Source organism: Cnephaeus nilssonii, assembly GCF_951640355.1.
Source record: "Cnephaeus nilssonii genome assembly, chromosome: 14".
NCBI classification, from domain to species: Eukaryota; Metazoa; Chordata; class Mammalia; order Chiroptera; family Vespertilionidae; genus Cnephaeus; species Cnephaeus nilssonii.
The window spans coordinates 26,900,434-26,919,943 of record NC_137085.1 but is presented as its reverse complement, the minus strand read 5'-3'; the positions used below and the strand labels follow the sequence as shown (position 1 = coordinate 26,919,943).

The following is a 19,510-nucleotide window of genomic DNA, read 5'->3' as shown; positions in this document are numbered from 1 at the left end:
ACTGAGCCACCTGGCCAGGGCAGTATGTTAGTTTTAAACAAAATAGTAAGAGACCACTAACAGCAGGAGTCGGAATAGTAGACAGTCCAGTGCTTAAGGTTGATTTGTAGCACAGCTTCATTCAACTTTAATTCTTTAGCAACTGAAAGGACAGATAGATAAAATACATTTTATTGATTTCAGAGAGGAAGGGAGAGGGAGAGAGAGATAGAAACATCAATGATGAGAGAAAATCATTGGTCAGCTGCCTCCTGCGTGTCCCACACCTGTGATGGAGCCCATAATCTGGGCATGTGCCCTGACCGGGAATCGAATAATGCCCTCCTGGTTCATAAGTCGATGCTCAACCACTGAGCATCACCGGCCGGGCTGGAATATTTTCTTTTAAGCTTCTTTAAAGAATCCTTTTATTCCACAAAAGGATGTGAGGTGTTTTTTTTAACATAATAGGATCAATAGTTAAATTGGGGAATTCTAAAATGCATACTTGCCGAAACCGGTTTGGCTCAGTGGATAGAGCGTCAGCCTGCGGACTGAAAGGTCCCAGGTTCGATTCCGGTCAAGGGCATGTACCTTGGTTGCGGGCACGTCCCCAGTGGGGGTTGTGCAGGAGGCAGCTGATCGATGTCTCTCTCTCATCGATGTTTCTAACTCTCTATCCCTCTCTCTTCCTCTCTGTGAAAAATCAATAAAATATATTAAAAAATATATATATATCATTTGTTTAAAAATAAAATAAAATAAAATGCATACTTTTTCCCCACCAATTATTTGGTAGAGTGCTGAGGACTTTCTTTGAGTATAAATGTCTGATTGTAATTCCCATTGCTTGGTGTAAACTGTACCTTAGTGCTGCATGGTCTACAGACCCAAAACTATTAATTGAAGAATTAAGAGCTCAGATTTTTGTAAAGCTTGTGAGGAATTCTAATGTTTTATTCTCCTTTTCTCATCTATTGAAGTTTTCCTCTTCATACCTAATATAAAAGCTTTATTTTCTAATCAAGTCTTTCCAAAGCTTCAGTTTGGTTTTGCACCATATTTTATCAGCTTACATAATAATTTTATTATTACAATGAGTATTGCTAGCACTAACAGGTTTTAAGAATAGGTAATTGAGGAACAATAAACAATTCAAATGTAAAGAAAGGAAGTAGCAATACATGATGTTAGAGAGTGCTCTGTCTGCCAGTGGATAGCACCATTCCTGTCCATGCGCAGAAATGCAGAGGGCTGCTGCATTCATCACTTGTGGGGCACCTTTTACACACAATTTAACATAAATAATGCCTCCTAGAATTACAGTAGCCCTGGGTATGGAGACTGTTGGTTAATCCAGCCTAATTTGAGAAGTGGAGGATCAGTTAAGAGTTTTTACTATATGTAAAAAGTAGGGCTTCTGGTAGAAAAAGAGCATTTAAAATGTTAAAATGTTAGCATAGCATTTAAAATGTTAAATGAAATTTGTGACAGCGAATTTATCACGTAATGTTAATTTTTTATGTTGTTGAAACAGGGGGACAACCTCACAAAAGGAGAAAGACCTCTGATGCAAATGAAACTGAAGATCATTTGGAATCTTTAATATGCAAAGTAGGAGAAAAGGTATGCACCAAAATAGGTACAAACTGTGAGGGACTAAGGGTTGTAGTTGACAGTACTTTGATTAATTTCATCAGCTGAAAGCTTTGATGGTCTGTTTTAGGCAAAGCTTGTATGTATTGCCATGCCTCTGTAGCCCAGAGTATGCACATTTAAAACATTGGGATGCAGATAATTGAGAATAAATGTTTTTAGCACTTTTCATAGAATATGAGTCTTAAGACGTTTTAGGGAATAGTCTCTCAGTTTATAAATGAGCCAAATAAATCCTGGATACTTAAGGTACTTTGCCCAATGTCATATAGTAAGTGAATTAGAGAAAAAGAATAGAGCTGTGATGTCCTCATTTCTAATACTCTGCTGTCTTAGACTGCTTACTTTTAAATTTTCACTCATTCACTTTTCATGGATTTCTAAAAAACAGTAACGACCTGAATTGATTTATATTAAACCTTAGTGCCTTGTGTGTGTAACACTTTAACTTTTTTTATGATCACCTAGAAAATTTTAACTTACTACTTGCTAAGTACTTGACAGATACATAATATGCCGTCCTCCACAGAGTGCCTGCTCTTTGGAGAGCAACCTCGAAGGCTTGGCTGGTGTTTTGGAAGCGGATATTCCTAACTACAAGAGCAAGATCTTAAGGCTTCTTTGTACAGTGTATGTATGCAAAAGATTTATGAATCCAGGTGATAATGTATTATCTACTCTTAAATGCTTTGGGAAATGTTAAAAAATGTGCTTATGTTCTGTATGTGATCAGCTTTCCTTCTATTGGGGAATTCGTACAAATGAAATGACCTGTGGCCCTTTGGTTAACTCTTTTTCTCAGAGATAGATAGAACTAAAATTGAGCATTTTCCTTTTGTTTCTTGCAACCTGAGAATCATTTGAGTTGACTGTTTTTAAGTGAGAAAGTAGATATTTTCACATTCAGAGATTTTCTTTTAAGCATGTACATTTAAATATATATAATAGAATTTAACTTGTATTTTACCAAACAAATTTGAGAATTAAAGTAATTCTTGGAAGCCTGAGAAGCTTTTGAAGTATTATTAGGCATAAACTTTCTGAGTTAGATTAGCTAGAACAAGTATCAGCATTTAATTTGTGAGGAAATTAAAGTGAGAAAAGTCTAACGTGGAATCATGAAACAGTCTCTCCTAGTGGTGGAATTAGCAATCTAGAGTTTCTCATCTCTCAAATAGACTGAATCGTATGCCTTGAAAGAAGTAGCTATGACTTTTGGATTAAGGGATCTTTGTACTTTATGTGAAACTAGAGGCCCGATGCACGAACTCTGCCTCTGCCTCTGTCCCCGCCCACTGCGGCTTGGTCCGGAAGGACCTCCAAAAGGACATCTGGTCTAATTAGCATATTATGCTTTTATTATTAGAGATTATAAATTATCTAGGTATTCTTGAATTATGAAGGTGACTTATAAGTTGTCATTTCAGTTATTTTAAAATGTTTTTAATGCTTATAGCTCTTTTTTTTTAAAAAAAAAAGTATATACAAATTGAAGCTGTCAGTGGTTTTCATTTAACCTCTCATAAAGTAAAAATTTCACTTATAATTTTTCCAAGGAATCCAGTTAGTATTCAAGAAGATATGTTCTTGGACTAAGAAACTGAGAAAATCAGTTTGCTATAGTTACCCATAAGATGTCTTCTGTTTTGCAGGCATTTGTTAGAATGGAGTAGATTTATGCTTAGACTCAGATGAGTCATGACTTTTTTAGGAGTGCAGGGATTACTATCAATGGAAAGATTTTTTTTTTTTTAACATAAATTGCCCTTCTCTGCTAGGTACCTTAGAAAAACAGAAAAAAATAGATGAGAATCTGAATGATCATGAGTTCCTAGTTGCTTTTCTTTTTTAGCTAATTTCTAAAGGCTGCCTAAATTAGGAAGTAACATTTGCTTTTTCCAAAGGTTTATTACTGTAATCCTCTTTTCTTCTTTTCAAATAACTTTAATGAAAATTAACACACCTGGAGTAAGCAAACTGGGATATGAAGAAATTTACTATATCAGAGTACCATTTTAAAATTTCAATAATTCAATAATTTAACTGTAGAAGCTTGATTGAAACTAGTTTTAGTTCTGAATAGTGTTTCTCAAAATGGAATTCTGATCTTACAACATTTGGTTAGCTAAGTTTAGAAATGCTGAATCTCCCCCTTAATGATTCTGCATTAAAGAAACTTGTTTGACCTGGTATTTCCCAGGTATTTTACCATGAAAACTGTTTTGTATGGAATTGCTATTCAGTTGCACTAAAAATGTTGGATTAAAAACTGGTTATATATTTTTTCTGTTTGGCAACTTCATAATTATAGTGCATTATTTTTTTGACTCTTGGATTAACTAATTAGAATTAAAATGAAAAATTGTGGGGGCCATGTCGGCAACTCTTCTCAAAATTTATGCCTTTTCTGAAATAGTTTTGAAAACAGCCAGAAGTAATCCTGTTCCCAAATTCATAAAATGATAAAAGGTTTATGTAATACAAAATTCAGCAACTTAACATAATGCTTGTTTTGGGGTTTTCTTCTTGTACTGGGTTTTCAAATCAGTGCACGTCTGTTACCTGAGAAGTTGACAATTTATACAACATTAGTTGGATTGCTGAATGCCAGGAATTACAACTTTGGTGGAGAATTTGTAGAAGCCATGATTCGTCAACTTAAAGAATCTTTGAAAGCAAACAATTATAATGAAGCTGTGTATTTGGTAAGTAGTTTTATGAGGTTTTTAAGGGGGGGTGTTTTTTGTTTGTTTGTTTTTGGTATATTAAGATAGGGATTGCCCTAGCTGGTTTGGCTCAGTGGATAGAGCGTTGGCCTGCGGAATGAAGGGTCCCAGGTTCGATTCCGGTCAAGGGCACATGCCCGGGTTGCGCGCTGGGGCATGCAGGAGGCAGCCGATCAGTGATTCTCTCTCATCATTGATGTTTCTATCTTTCTCTCCCTCTCCCTTCCTCTCTGAAATCAATAAAAATATATTTTAAAAAAAGAAAAGACAGGGATGGAGGTGAATTACCATCAAATAATTTGTCCTTTCTCTTGAAATACAGTTCCACACTCATCACAATAACTGCTCTTTTGAAACTGTTCTCTTTAAAGGTACCAAAGAGTTCATTACCAAGTCCAATGGTTTCTTAATCCTAGTTCTTCTCTCTGTAATATGTGATTCTTTACATCTGTTGCTTTTTGCAGCACCACAGCCATATAAAAAAGAAGATTATACATTGAAGAAGTTAGAATATCACAGTCTAGGTTCTTCGTATAGTATAGAATGGAAACCTATAAATGCACAGATTCCTGTCCTTCATAAGATCTCAGACACAATTACTCAGCTCTCCTATTGTAGCACAGAAGCAACCGTAGACAATATGTAAACACATAAGTATGACTATGTTCCAGTAAACATTTACTTGTGGACACTGAAATTTAATTTTATATAATTTATGTAAGTCAAAGTATTCTTTTGGATCTTTTTCAAGCATTTAAATATGTAAAAATTATTCTTAGTCCATAGGCTGTGAAAGAAACAAAAAAACATAAATAAAAACAGACTAGATTAGGCCCTTGGGCTCGAGTTTTTCAGACCTGTGGCTTGCACCTTCCAAGTTTGTTTTGTAGTTATTATAAGGGACATTTCAATTTAGTAGAAATTGTTTTCTCCAACAGGTTCGTTTTTTATCTGATCTTGTGAATTGTCACGTCATTGCAGCCCCATCAATGGTTGCTATGTTTGAAAATTTTGTAAGCGTAACTCAGGAAGAGGATGTACCTCAGGTAAGAAAACTCCTTATGCTGAGTCTTGTCCATATAGTACTAGGAATTTTTGACTGGTAACCCTTTTAAAATAATGTTTTTAATGCTTATAGCTCTTTTTTTTTTTTAATTTAAAAAATGTACATACAAATTGAAGCTGTCAGTGGTTTTCATTTTAACCTCTCATAAAGTAAAAATAATTTACTTAAAAAGAAAAGATAATAGATTATCATGCTATAAATTCTTAATATCTAAAAGTTAAGTCAACTAGTATTTTGATAGGTTCTTATGACCTCTATGTTAAATGATTCTGTCTAGTAAAACTAAAATATCTGGAAATGCTCTGAATGAAACAGATGTCTTAAGTCCTGTTAAATAGCTTTCACGGGATTTCATTCAAGAATACAATATGAATGACAATTAACTAGCACATATTTTAAACTTACCTTTTAAAAAATTCTTTAGGTGCGACGGGATTGGTATGTGTATGCATTTCTGTCATCTTTGCCCTGGGTTGGAAAGGAATTGTATGAGAAGAAAGATGCAGAGATGGACCGCATCTTTGCCAACACTGAAAGCTATCTTAAGTAAGGGCACAATTCATAGTTCTCTTTGTTTAAGTAAAGAATACCTTCCTGATATCATAAATGTTTTATGTGTTATCTGTTTTAGTAATATCATTTGAATTGCATTTCTCAAAAATAAGCTGTGGAGTTTCCTAAAGCTTTCTCTAGGTAATCTCATATCCCTACTTCGTTCGAGCAAAAGAGTTGGTAACATAGCTGCTTTTAAGCTACTCTTGTACATATTGCAAAGGCATAAAACATCTTAACACAGTGGTTCCAGATACTAATATGTCTAAGATTTACCTGTGGAACTTAAGTATGCTCTAAACCCAGCCCCCAGACCTACCGACACAATATTTTAGAGGTTTGAACATCTTTACTATTAATTTATTTCACAGTGGAGAACATACAATGTATTTCAGGTGGGTAAATCCTAAACCAAGTCCTTGTAACAGTGGTCCTTAACCTTTAATACTAAAAATAGGAGTTATTAGTAAACTTAGGCTTAATTGCTTGGTAGGTAGGTACTTGCTTTGTGCCCCCTACGTTTTTCAAAATACGTTTGTTACAAGTTTCATTTTCTGTCTATTCATAGATATTTCTTTGGATATTGCTAATATCTGCTTAGTTACAAATAAAGCTAAAAGAAGTCTTAAGGATAGAAATCTGCTTTTTTATCATGTTAAGCTACCTTTAAATGTTAGATTTTGAAAATGTTTTTATGTTTTTGAAAAGTTGTACTGGTTTTCTTAAAAAAGGTAGATGCTTGCCAAAGAATAAAAATTAAAATGTATGAATATTCTAGCATTTGAGTGCTGGTATATGTCCTTTTCCATTTTTTATCCATATGGTAGTCCAATATGCACACTCCTCTTTTCTTGCTTCCCCGCCCCTTAATATAACTTGGGATTTTTTGCATAAACACATATAGCTCTACCTCATTCTTCTTAATAGTTGTACAATATTCCACTCTTTTAATGTGCCATAATTTCTTTAGTTCCAAGTTGGAGATGTTTAGGTTATTTCCAGTCTCTTGCATTATAAACAGATGTTTCAGTGAATATCCTTGTACAAATGTCTTTGTATATATGTGCAAATATATTTGTGGGAGACATGAATTCTTAGAAATGGCATTGCAACTGAACATCTTTTCATGTTTTTAAAAACCTAAAAAATAGATTTTCATTTTATCTTTAGAAGACGCCAAAAGACTCATGTGCCCATGTTACAAGTGTGGACTGCTGAGAAACCACATCCACAAGAAGAGGTAAATTAATTTTAGTCTCTTGAGATATAGGGACAGTCAGCTCTTGAGTAGATTCTTATCTCTGTGATTATTCAGGTCATTCCATTTATATACCTTAGCTAGGTTTCCACATTTCCTATCAGGGACCCACCTCCTCATAGCCCTGGGCATATAGTGGATATTTAATAAATGTTTGAATGTAATTGAAACATTATTGAAACATTGCCTGTTCTGGAGAATTCCAGCTATCATAGAGTTGACTTTTGTTTTTTGTTGTTGTTTTGTTTTTTTTTACTTAAATGCCCAATTTGAAGAATGTAACAGCTTCAGACAGATACTGACTTTATAAAATCATTAAAACAAAAACACCATTCCTTTGTACTATATTTAATTGAAAGTTAGCTTCTTTTCTGCATCCTGTATTTTAGAAGTAGTGATTTTTGGCTTTGTCTACTGAACATGTTATTTCTTCTAGCCTCCAAATATATATTAATTATTAAAAATTAATGTCTTTAGTATTTAGATTGCCTGTGGGCCCAGATTCAGAAATTGAAAAAGGATCGCTGGCAGGAGCGGCACATCCTAAGACCTTATCTTGCCTTTGACAGCATCCTGTGTGAAGCATTGCAGCACAATTTGCCTCCTTTTACACCACCTCCTCACACTGAGGATTCAGTGTACCCAATGCCAAGAGTCATCTTCAGAATGTTTGATTACACGGATGATCCTGAGGTATGTGACCAATTAAAAGTTCCTGTCAAATACGATGTGTTGCATTGTATTTATGGTTTAAGCGTATTTGAATTATGCCTGTGATACATTTTAATTTTGAGTTTATTATCTAAGAGGGTCTGTAGCAATGAAGTTAACAGTTTAATTCAGTGAATGTTATCACTTCATTATGCAAGAAATTATATTTAGCATGTCTATATAGATTAAGAGAAAGCACAGTGTGAAATTAAAGAGAGTAAATTTGAGCCCTGGCCAGGTGGCTCAGTTGGTTGGAGCATTGTCCCTGTACCCAAAAAGACTACAGGTTTGATTCTGATCAGGGTACATGCCCAGGTTTCTAGTTCAATCCCTGATCGGGGCATTACCGGTGGCAACCAGTCGATGTTTTTCTCTTACGTAGATGTTTCTCTCTCTCCCTTCCTCTCTAAAAATCAATAAAAAACATGTCCTTGGGTGAGGATTAAAAAAAGAGAGAGTAAGTTCGAGAACCACATTCGTTTGTGTTTTATTGCTGGTTTAGTTATATCCTTGATGTGTGATCTTAGATGAGTTAGTTACCTCTCTGTCTCAGTTTCCTAACAGAATAATAATAGTACTGTTAAATAAAGTTGTAAGAGGATTAAGTTATTAATAAACATAACATGCATAGAACAGAATACAATAAATTATGAATGCTCAATAATTTTATCTATTATTTTCTTTTTTTAAAATCCTCACCCAAGGATATGTTTATTGATTTTAGAGCGAGGGGAAGGGATAGAGAGTGACATCATCAATTGCCTCTCGTACATAGCCCAACCAGGGATTGAACCTGTAACCTAAGTATGTACCCTGACTGGGAATCGAACTTACTACCTTTTTGATAAACAGGATGATGCTCCAACCAACTGAGCCACCCGGCTGGGGCACTAGCTATTATTTTTAATAAGGCTATTTTTCAAGAATAATACCCAGTTTTAGAGATCACTCATCTTTCTCTAATCCCTACACTTTAAAAAAAATAAAGTAATTAAAAAACCCTGACGATGAGTATAAGCTGAGTTTATAGTTTAAAACATATGTATTTTTTATTATGATGTCAAGTTGTTGGCAACAGTTATACTTGAGCAATTAAGAAAATGTATACTTTTAATATTGACATTTAGTATAAAAATTTACATTGTAACTATGCTTTAATTATTTTATACTTCTGCATTTGAATGACTGTCTTAACTTTCATATCCAAGCCACGGGCACAGTGATTATTGGATTCGTACTAAAAACTCAAATGGCTGAAGTACCATACCTTTTGCTTAGTGCATGATTTTCAACCAGTGTGCCACAAGCATTTTTAAAACATGCATTACCTGACTAGTCATGAGCACTGACCGTTTTCCCCTGGGATTGTCAAATAAAAAAATGACAATAACCAACACAGCAGTAGCCGTCCAGTGTGAATGAATCTAAATTATAACTTAAAATTTTTTGTCAGATCAGCCAAAAAATATACCTTTTGGTGTGCTGCAGAATTTTAGTAATTAGTTATATGTGCCATGAGACAAAAAAAGTTAAAAATCTCTGGCTTAGTATATCCCAGTCAGCATAGAGCAGAATTTCTCAGGCTCAACTCAATTGACATTTGGGCTGGATAATTCTTTCTTGTGGGGCTCTGTCCTGTGAATTGTAGGATGCTTAGCAGCATCCCTGGCCCCTACCTTCTAATTGCTAGTAGTATTTAGTGGCTAAATGCCAATTGTGACAACCAAAAATGTCTCCAGCAATTGCCAGATGTCCTCTTAGGAGCAAAATTGCCCCAGTTGAGAACCATTGGCATATGAACCAGTATTACCACCTAAGGTCAAACTTGAATTTTCTTTCTCCTACCATAAATTGCTAATGACTGGTGAAAATTTGATATATGTAAAATCAAACTGAGTAAAAAGTTGTTAGATAATTGGTTATGTTTATGAAGTTATCAGTTTGCAACCCACTTTGCCTATCCTAATATATAAAAATCCAGGGTCCATAATGACCGACCGAAGGCTTGACCGAACACCGGAAGTCACTCCTGCAGTCAGTGCTGGATTGCCGTAGCGACTCAGCACTGACTGCCGAGGGAGCTGCGGATCAGGCTCAGAGAGAGGCCCGAAGAGAGAGGCAGGGTCTGATCCGCAGCCTCCGTGGCAGCTGTTGATCAGTCATTGCCTCTCTCTTTGTCCCTGGGCTTCGCCAGCAGCCGCGCCTCTGTTTCTCTCCAGGCCTCCGAGGGGGCTGCTGATCAGCCCTGCCTCTCTGATCAGGTTTAGAGACGCTGACTGGCATAGAAACTGACCAATCAGAACCAAATCTGGCTGAACTGTTAAGGAGCCAATGGCGGCCTAGGAGGCAGAGCTTTTGACGCTGACTGGCATAGAAACCGATCCATCAGAACCAAATTGGCCGGCAGGGAAGGGCAGTTAGGGGTGATCAGGCAGGCAGGCTGAGGCAGTTAGGGGCGATCAAGCAGGCAGGCAGGTGAGCGGTTAGGAGCCAGCGGTCCCAGATTGTGAGAGGGATGTCTGATTGGAGAGGGTACAGACTGGGCTGAGGGAGCCCCCCCCTCCATGCATGAATTTCGTGCACCAGGCCACTAGTCTATAATATTAAAAGCGTAATATACAAATGGACCAATCGGCCGAACAGCAGAACGACTGTCCTGATGACAGTCCAGACACAACCAGGTCTGCGAGGGCCGAGGCAACTGGGGCTGCGAAAAACTACTCTTGCACAAATTTCATGCATTGGGCCTCTAGTATTACATATATAGTAAAATGCTTTTGGCCAGCATTATGTAATGGTCTAATTCAGTATGTCTAATTAAAAGTCTAATTTACATTTAAGACTGCTGGAATCTTTGTGATTCAGTATTTATTTGTGCAAGGGGAACTGGAAAGGGACCTCAAAATTTGTTTCGCCTGTACTGTTTACACTTAATTGATGTTGTCTCTATAATGTGTCCAGAAGAGCATAAAATACAAAAGAACTGTTCTCCTCAAAAGGAAGAGGATTTGTGTGTTTCTGTTCTGGCCTTTGGGCGGGGGAAAGTTTATGTAAAAAAAAAAATTAGAAATTATAGAGATTAAGAGTCTATAATAGTAAATAATAAACTCTTTGAACCTATTTGCTATGCATGTACTTTTATAAAAAATTAAACAATACATGTTTTTTAACCTTTTTAAAAACAATATAATGTGGATATCTTACAATGCATACATGATTTAGTTATGTCTATATGGTATTTGAAATAAAATTTTCCCCTCCATGTTTATTATGGAAGTAGTCCACCATTATAGTTTAAAATAAGCAGTATAGAGCTAATGATGTACAACAATTATTTTGTTTCACATAAGAATTGAGGTGGGCTATGATAGTGTGGTGTCAGAGATATAGAAGAAATACTGCAGCTGACACTCATTCTGTTGTAAGTGAATACGACGATGATATTTGCTGAAAATACAGAGTTTTCACACTTTCTTTTATTCCCAGCACCCAATATAGTATTATACATAAGCTCTCAAATATTTGTTGAATAAATGAAAGAAAATATTTTTTTTAGGTCTGTGGTATATACATTTGGTTTTCTTTCCAGGGTCCTGTAATGCCAGGGAGTCATTCTGTGGAAAGATTTGTAATAGAAGAGAATCTTCACTGCATCATTAAGTCCCACTGGAAGGAAAGAAATACTTGGTAGGATTCTTTTCATGTTTCTTTTAGAGTGGAGAAAATGTATCAATGTAGATAAGTTAATAAGAGCAAAAATGTATGTTTAGAGTATTAAAAAAAAATCATCTGACACCCTGTCTTGCTAAGACCAATCTACTTTGCTTTCTCAAAATAGTACTTTTCTGAGTGCTTTATAGTACTATAGTGCTTTATAATAATGCATATGATGTCGGCTTTTTTGTGTGGACATTTGTAATATGCTATGGACAAATTAATTTGAATGACAATATATTTGGTGTGAATATTATGGGAATAAATGAATACTAATGGTTTTGCTGTGTTTTCTAGCATTTAGACATTTAGCTTGGGGAAAGTTTACTTTTAATATTTTCTTAGACTTTGGAAAGTTTGGTTTGGGTTTTAAGGTGGAAAGGAACATAGTCTTTTGGGAGTGGCCTGCCGTATTAAACTTTTTAAGTTAGTATGTTGAATATACTTCCTTAGTATTGTTACCTAAACTCCTGACCTTTCAAGGAGTTTTGGATGCATTAAAAATTTTTCTTTTGATAAAATAATCTGTGCTGTAGTGAAGTAATTGAAATCTAGAAAGTTCCAGAAAAGATTTCCTTTCCTTATATCTAAGCAACTGCTTTGAAACTACTTATTTGATTGTTCGTGTATCTTTTATACTTACTGAACTTAAATTATACCTTTTACAGTGCTGCACAGCTGGTGAGCTATCCAGGGAAAAACAAGATCCCCTTGAACTACCATATAGTTGAGGTATGCATTCCACATGGAGCTTGTTTCTCAGAATCTTTCTGTTGACTTAAAAGTATTAATCTACTCTTGGCTTATTGTTTTTTTTCTTGCTACTTGTCAGGTATTAAAAGTTAAAAGAGGAGCGAGGAAATTGCTGTCTGTTTTGGTACTCTGTTAGCCATGTTAATACAGAGAAAAGAGGAGGTTTAAACCAATAGCCAAATGGAATTTTGAGGACTATCAATTATTTATATAGTATATCGTCATTCCTGGATAGTTATCATGGATAATATAAGTTACTCTAGCTCTGTCAGTACATTGTCCACGTAACAGATATATAATTGGCTTTAATACTTGACAGTATTGTATTACTTTTAGCAGATAATCTATTTTTAACTGTTTATCTGGCCTCTTAGTAGTATACACCCGACTAGAATATTATTTACCGTGTCACAAGGTGTAGGGTTAAATATGAATCTTTATTCTTAGAAATCAATAGAGCTAATTATTGCCTAGTTGGTTTGGCTCGATTCTCTCTCATTGATGTTTCTATCTCTCCCCTCTCCCTTCCTCTCTGAAATCAATAAAAATATATTAGAAAGGAAACAGAGGGGGAGGGGGAGAGAAGGAGAGGGGGAGGGGGAAGGGGGAAGGAGAAAGAAAGAAAACCAAAATTCTTATTAAAAAAGAGCCAATAGTTTTGGAAGTAGGAAGAATGAATAATGCTTTGATTCCATATTAAGTCATACAGAAAGATGATATTAGTAGTATATTTGAATACCTTATGAGATTTAGGTTCTAAAAGTGTTTTCAACTTGACACATGAGTCAAACTGTCAATTACATAGTCCTTTAAGTTAAAATACTCATGAGCATACTTATGATGTATTATTTATGATTCACTTTTTATTTATACTGCACTTGTGTGCTTTCTTAAAAGTACTGCAGCTGTACAGTTTTTACAGAATTTGAGAGTAAGCTTAGCCCTGAATTTGATTCACTGACATGTCATTTGAAGTGCAAAATATAAGTCATATGTTAAAATGTGCAGAAAGTCAGAATGAAGTACATAGGGAAGTGTGGAGACAGCAGGCAGAGGAAGGAATGCAGATCAGGCTTTAGAATTCTTGGTAGGTGGTCCACACAAGGGAGGGTGGAAACAAGTTTCTGAACAAGTGGCATGGCCAATAATGCCTGGATTACCAAAAAGGTTTGTGGGCACCAGTTTCAAGTAGCAGAGTGGAATGACTTGACTATTGTCCATTTGCATCCTCAGTCTCATAAGAGTTTTTACTACTTAATTTATTAGAATAAAATTAATATAGATATGTGCCTCCTATAATTCCAGAGTTGGAATTTAATTACATGGTTCTCTGGGATTATCAAATAAGCACTAATAATAGTAAAACCTCAATATAATGGACTAATTTGGGTGAGGGGGTGTCAGTTATAGCTGAAAGTCTGTTATATAGGTTTTCAAAATGTACGTTAAAAATTTGACAAAATTTTGGTTTGGCTCAGTGGATAGAGCGTCAGCCAACGGATTGAAGGGTCCTGGGTTCGGTTCCAGTCAAGGGCACATGCTCACGTTGTGGGCATGATCCCCAGTAGGGGGCTTGCAGGAGGCAGCTGATCAATGCTTCTCTCTCATCATTCATGTTTCTATCTCTCTCTTCCTCTCCCTTCCTCTCTGAAATCAATAAAAAATATATTTTAAAACATATATATATCTTAAAAATTGACAAATTAGTTTACCTGTTTTTACTTCTACAGACATGTTTGTGTAATTAAAATTAACTGAAAATTTTAATTTCACAGAAAAGTTTTCTATATGTTACTGTAATTTTAAATTTATACTTAATAGGTCTAGTAAATGCATGCATGCACATGGCTGGGGCACTACTAAACATCGGCTGGCACAAGTTAAAACTACTACAGAAAGTCATGCCCCAGGACAACAGAACCAGTTAACCTTGAGCACTGTGGTGTGATCACATACATTTGCAGATTTATGAGCGGTGATTCTTTGATTTAAATATGTAGATTATAGTTGTAGATATATAATACTTATGTCAGTAAAATTAGTGTTTTTCCAACATATGGCCTATTCGCTAAAATTTGTTATAAATAACCATGAATTAGCCCAGCTGGTGTGGCTCAGAACCAGAAGGTCCCTGATTCGATTCCCTGTCAGGGCACATGCCTGGGTTTTGGGCTCAATCCCCAGTAGGGAGGTGTGCAGGAGACCCAGTTGATGATTCTCATGTTTGATGTTTCTATCCCTCCCTCCCTCTCCCTCTTCCTGAAATCAATGAAAACATATTTTTAAAAATAATAATAACCATGACCTAATAACAAAAAACAAAAACCCTGTTCATTTAATATACGCATATCTTGGTTAAAAGCATTTTTAAATGAACAGGGTGTTAATTTTCACATATGACATATAGACCAAAAATTTTGTCCATGAATTTCAAAGTCTGTTAAATCAAGATCCACAAAATTGAGGGTTTACTGTATTTGCATATTCTTATCTGAATGAGTTATACAGAGAAGGAACTTTCATTAAAGATTAAAAAGTAATTCTTGTCCTGGCCATTGTGCTCAGGGGTTAGAGGGTCGGCCCGAGCACCTGGGTTGCAGGTTTGGTTCCCAGCCCCAGATGCATGTGGGAGGCAACCAATCAATGTGTCTCTTTCACATGAATGTTTCTCTCTCTTCCACCCTCCCCGCCTCTAAAAATCAATGGAAAAAATATCCTCAGGTGAGGATTAACCAAAACAAAAAAGTGATTCTTTCATTATAAATGTCATGGAGTTAGAGTTTATGTTTAGAATAGTGAGGTATTTCTAATAGACGTGCATAGATAGCTGTTGAATTGAGTTCTGACTCCTGATTCTTTTGTAGGTGATCTTTGCAGAGCTGTTTCAACTTCCAGCACCCCCTCACATTGATGTGATGTACACAACACTTCTCATTGAACTGTGCAAACTTCAGCCTGGCTCTCTACCCCAAGTTGTATCCTTTCCTTTGTTTTTAAACTTACTCTTGTTGGCCTAGCTTTAAAAGATTACTAAATATTTCTGCTAGTAGGTTTAAATCACTTCATGAAAACAGTTTGACTTTTTTTTTTTTAAGTTAAACATATGTGTACCATGCAGTTTAGCCATTCCACTCAGGTATTTACCCAAGAGAAATGGAAGCACAAGTCTACACAAAGACTTAGGCATTAATGTTCATGGACACTTTATTGGTAATAACTTTAAACTGAAAGTCCAAATACTCATCAATATATGAGTAGATTAACAAATTTTGTTATGCCTATACAGTGGAATACTACTCTATAATAAAAAAGTTTTTGATGCCTACAATAACATGAATCAATTGTAAAATAATTATGCTGAGTAAAAAACACCAAACAGCCCTAAGTGGGTGGTTCAGTTGATTGGAGCTTCGTCCCATGCACCAGAGGTTTGTGGATTCGATTTGCTGTGGGGGCACATACCTAAGTTTCAGGTTAGGTCTCAGGTCAGGGTGAATTCAGGAGATAGCTAATCAATGTTTCTTTCTCTCTCTATCTCTATCTCTATGTCTCTCCCCCTTCTCCCTCCCCTTCTAACTTTCCCTTCCTCTTTCCCCCCCTTTCTTCCTAAAATCAATGGGAACATGTCCTTGGTTAAGGATTTTTTTTAAAAATCTAAATAATTCATACTATGTGATTCTATTTACACAAAATTCTAGAAAATGCAAAGTGATCTAGTGATAACCCCAATATTTGCTTGGGAGCATGGGTAGGGGTGGGGAGAAGGGAGAATGGATTACAAAGGAGCATGGAGAAATTTTGGAAGTGATGTAAGTGTTCATTATCTTGACTTGTATGGGTATATACAGGTCAAATTTATTGTACATTGATACCTCAAAGCTATTTTTATAAAGATCAATTACATGAAAAAATGTTTCAACATTATCAGTCATTATACAGACTTGTAGGAAATGCTATTTATTTTTTCTATCACAACTTACTTTGAAGGAGGGTGGAGAATAGTTTTCCTTATCCTCAAATTTACAGCTTGCGCAGGCAACTGAAATGTTATATATGCGTTTGGACACGATGAATACTACATGTGTAGACAGGTACAGTAATTGCCTTATTTCTATACTGGTTGTTAACCAGTTCTCCTTGTGCTTTATAAAAGAATTTGATTTGCCTTTTTAAGAATTTCCAAGTTGATTTTTCTCTCTTGCCTCCCCAAAATAATCCTTTGTATGTACATTTTAAAAAAAGTTTAAAAAAACCACACCTCATACTTGTAAATATCACATTACACTTTTTATTCTAATCTTCAATAGGAAATGATGCCCATGCTAAGGTTTCTTTAATTTCATTCATTGTTTACTTGTTGGGTGCTTTGGTACAGTTACACTTTTCCCACTGCTATTGGGTATGTAAGCTTTTATAATTGACTTTATGCTAACCTCTATGTAGAAGTAGAGTCTGATACTATATATTTATTATATATAAGCACATATATTTTTATTTAGATATAGTATCTGTTTCTAAAATAATTAGCTTCAACATACAGTAACTCCAGCTTCAAGACTGTTTATACAAATGGATTTTTATAGCTGTGGTCATTGCATGCCCACTGTCTTCTTTTGAATGAGATCTATGTACCACCTTTCTTACCTTTGTCAGCTTCCCAAATCAGATCAGGACAGGTTTTGAATATTTCTCCAATTTTCATGATCTTTTATGTCCATATTCAAATTCCATATCTGAAAATTAGCAATAAGGGCTATTCTGTGTCATTGGCCTATTATCTTGATTAATTTCAGTGATTGAAATTATAGCTACATGAGAGATGTACTTTAAGAAAGTGTCTTCTGATTTTTTCCCCCTGTCTAATTAGTAAAACTACCAGTTGTATTTGGCATCCCAATTATGCTATTCATTCAGCAAATATTTATTGGGCTCTTAAAAATTTCACAGTATTATACAGCTTGCTAAGGTGATCCCTATCTAGATTAGATATATTTTTAGAGGCAAGGGAGCTTCAGTGGTATATTTTGCTGTTTGTGGTGAACGTATGGTCGTGATGGTAAAAAACAATGCTTTGGCTTTACAATTTATAAAATGTTTTATCTGCCATTTAATCTTTTTTTGCCACTGTTTTAAGTAATAGGAAAAATAATATACTCCTCAGAAGTTATTAAATTATATAAACACTAGAGGCCCAGTGCATGATTTAATCATGCACGTGTAGGCTGTCTGTCCGCTGGTCGGGACCCGGTGTGGCCGGCAGCTCCGAAATCCCTGGGCCCCTAGGGAGAGGCGGGGCGGGGGCGTGGTCCTCCTGCGGCCAGAGCCCAGGCCGGGGTCTTGCCTTTGCCTCCCGCCCAGGAAGGCTGGGGCCCCGCTGCCTCCTCTGCCTTCGTGGAAATCCCCGTCCTCTGCGGACACCGGGACACTGCCACGCGCTCCTGTGGCCCAACTGCCGCCAGACTCCTCCCCCGGGGGAGCCGCGCCGCCCACCCACCCTCGCTGCCTCCAAACCTCCAAAACCCCGGCTTGTTGCCCCAGAGGCCCGTCTGTGCCGCAGCACAGCCATGGCGCAGACGCTGAGCTCGCGTCGCCGCTGGCAATGCGAGCTCAGCGTCCTGCCAGCCCAATCACCACCCCAGCCACCCCGAATCCCACCCCCTGTGTCTCCCGCTGGCCCAATCGTGGGCGTAGCGGAGTGATGGTAATTTACATATTACCTTTTTATTATGTAGGATATTATGTAGGATATGGCACAAAATAGGCACTCAAGTCATATCTATTATTCACTTAAAAAAGGAGTGAGATAGGAAATTGTTATTTTTTTAAGAAGATGAGGTACAGGATTTGCAGAGAAAAGGATAAGTAGCAGAAGATACAGCTATAGGTAGGAGTATATGCTTGTAACTTAACTGTATAACATAGGGTTTTATTTGTCTGAAGGATTACATAAGTTTCTGGTAATAAATTGTAACCATTCATCTTTTTGTGTTCCTTCCTCCCTTTTCTCTGTATAGGTTTATTAATTGGTTTTCCCATCATCTAAGTAACTTCCAGTTCCGTTGGAGCTGGGAAGATTGGTAAGTGGTATTATATTTTAGCTTTTCCTTTCTCTACAATCTACCATAATTTTAAAGATACTGTTAATATTTAAAACTATAACATAAAAACAGTCTTCATGGTCTAAAATATTTAGTTTATTTTTTATATTTATATACATAAATGAAATAATTTAGGTAGAAGGAATCTATTTTTAGCTAAGTACAAGTTAGGAATAAGTACAGATTCTGTGTAAGATCTTATAAAACTATGTTTACTCATTAGGTCAGATTGTCTTACTCAAGATCCTGATAGTCCCAAACCAAAGTTTGTAAAAGAAGTTCTAGAAAAATGTATGAGGTATGTTCTTTGTGTTTTCTCCTTAAGTCTCCTAATTTTTGTGGGAAGATTTTTCTCTCTTCTGCATTTGTGGTATATGCCCAGAATATAATTTTTAAAATCCAACTACCTGCATCTCTTCCTTGCTAGTTTTTAATCAAGATGTAAGCTGAAAAAATTAGGCAACTATAACATTTGGATTTTGTGTGAATTAAGCCAAAAAGTTGTTTTGTTACTTGAGAAAAACATACTAAGAACTCTATCCTATTCATCCAGATTCCCTCATTAACATTTTACATTTGTTCTGGTTCTCTCCTTTTTCTCCTCTATGTGTACACTATTACATGGGTCTTTTTCTGAACCATTTGGAAACAAGCTGCAGATAACATCTCGTCACCTTTAACGGTCCATTGTATATTTCCCCAAAACAAAGACAACATACCACCTTTCAAATCGGGAAATCAGCTCTGGTACAGATACTACCATACAGTCCACGAATGCTGCTTAAATTTTGCCAGCTATCCTAACAATGCCTTTTTTTCTTTCTGGTTCAGAATTCTATCCAAGAACACGTGTAACATTTAGTTGTCATTATCTTCACATTCCTCAATCGTGAACAGTTATTATTCTATTTTTCATGTCCTTATCAGTTTTAAAGAATCTAGGCCTCACTTTCTTGGGTCACCCTGCTGTGTCATCATGACCAGACTCAAGTCTTAT

General features: G+C 36.0%; 1 protein-coding gene across 2 annotated transcripts in view; it reads left to right on the top strand.

Moving 5' to 3' along the window:
* Positions 1 to 19,510, top strand: part of NCBP1 (nuclear cap binding protein subunit 1) — a 42,974-nt gene that overhangs the window by 9,306 nt on the left and 14,158 nt on the right. The window contains exons 2-14 of one of the 2 annotated variants that reach the window (XM_079790557.1): positions 1,517 to 1,605; positions 2,165 to 2,265; positions 4,184 to 4,340; positions 5,300 to 5,407; positions 5,852 to 5,973; positions 7,150 to 7,219; positions 7,715 to 7,930; positions 11,538 to 11,635; positions 12,331 to 12,394; positions 15,280 to 15,390; positions 16,442 to 16,506; positions 18,430 to 18,492; positions 18,737 to 18,811. In XM_079790557.1, the coding sequence (XP_079646683.1) occupies positions 1,517 to 1,605; positions 2,165 to 2,265; positions 4,184 to 4,340; positions 5,300 to 5,407; positions 5,852 to 5,973; positions 7,150 to 7,219; positions 7,715 to 7,930; positions 11,538 to 11,635; positions 12,331 to 12,394; positions 15,280 to 15,390; positions 16,442 to 16,506; positions 18,430 to 18,492; positions 18,737 to 18,811 (1,339 nt within the window). Of the gene's footprint in view, positions 1 to 1,516; positions 1,606 to 2,162; positions 2,295 to 4,183; positions 4,341 to 5,299; positions 5,408 to 5,851; positions 5,974 to 7,149; positions 7,220 to 7,714; positions 7,931 to 11,537; positions 11,636 to 12,330; positions 12,395 to 15,279; positions 15,391 to 16,441; positions 16,507 to 18,429; positions 18,493 to 18,736; positions 18,812 to 19,510 lie in introns of those variants that run through there. The other variant, XM_079790558.1, reaches the window with a different exon arrangement.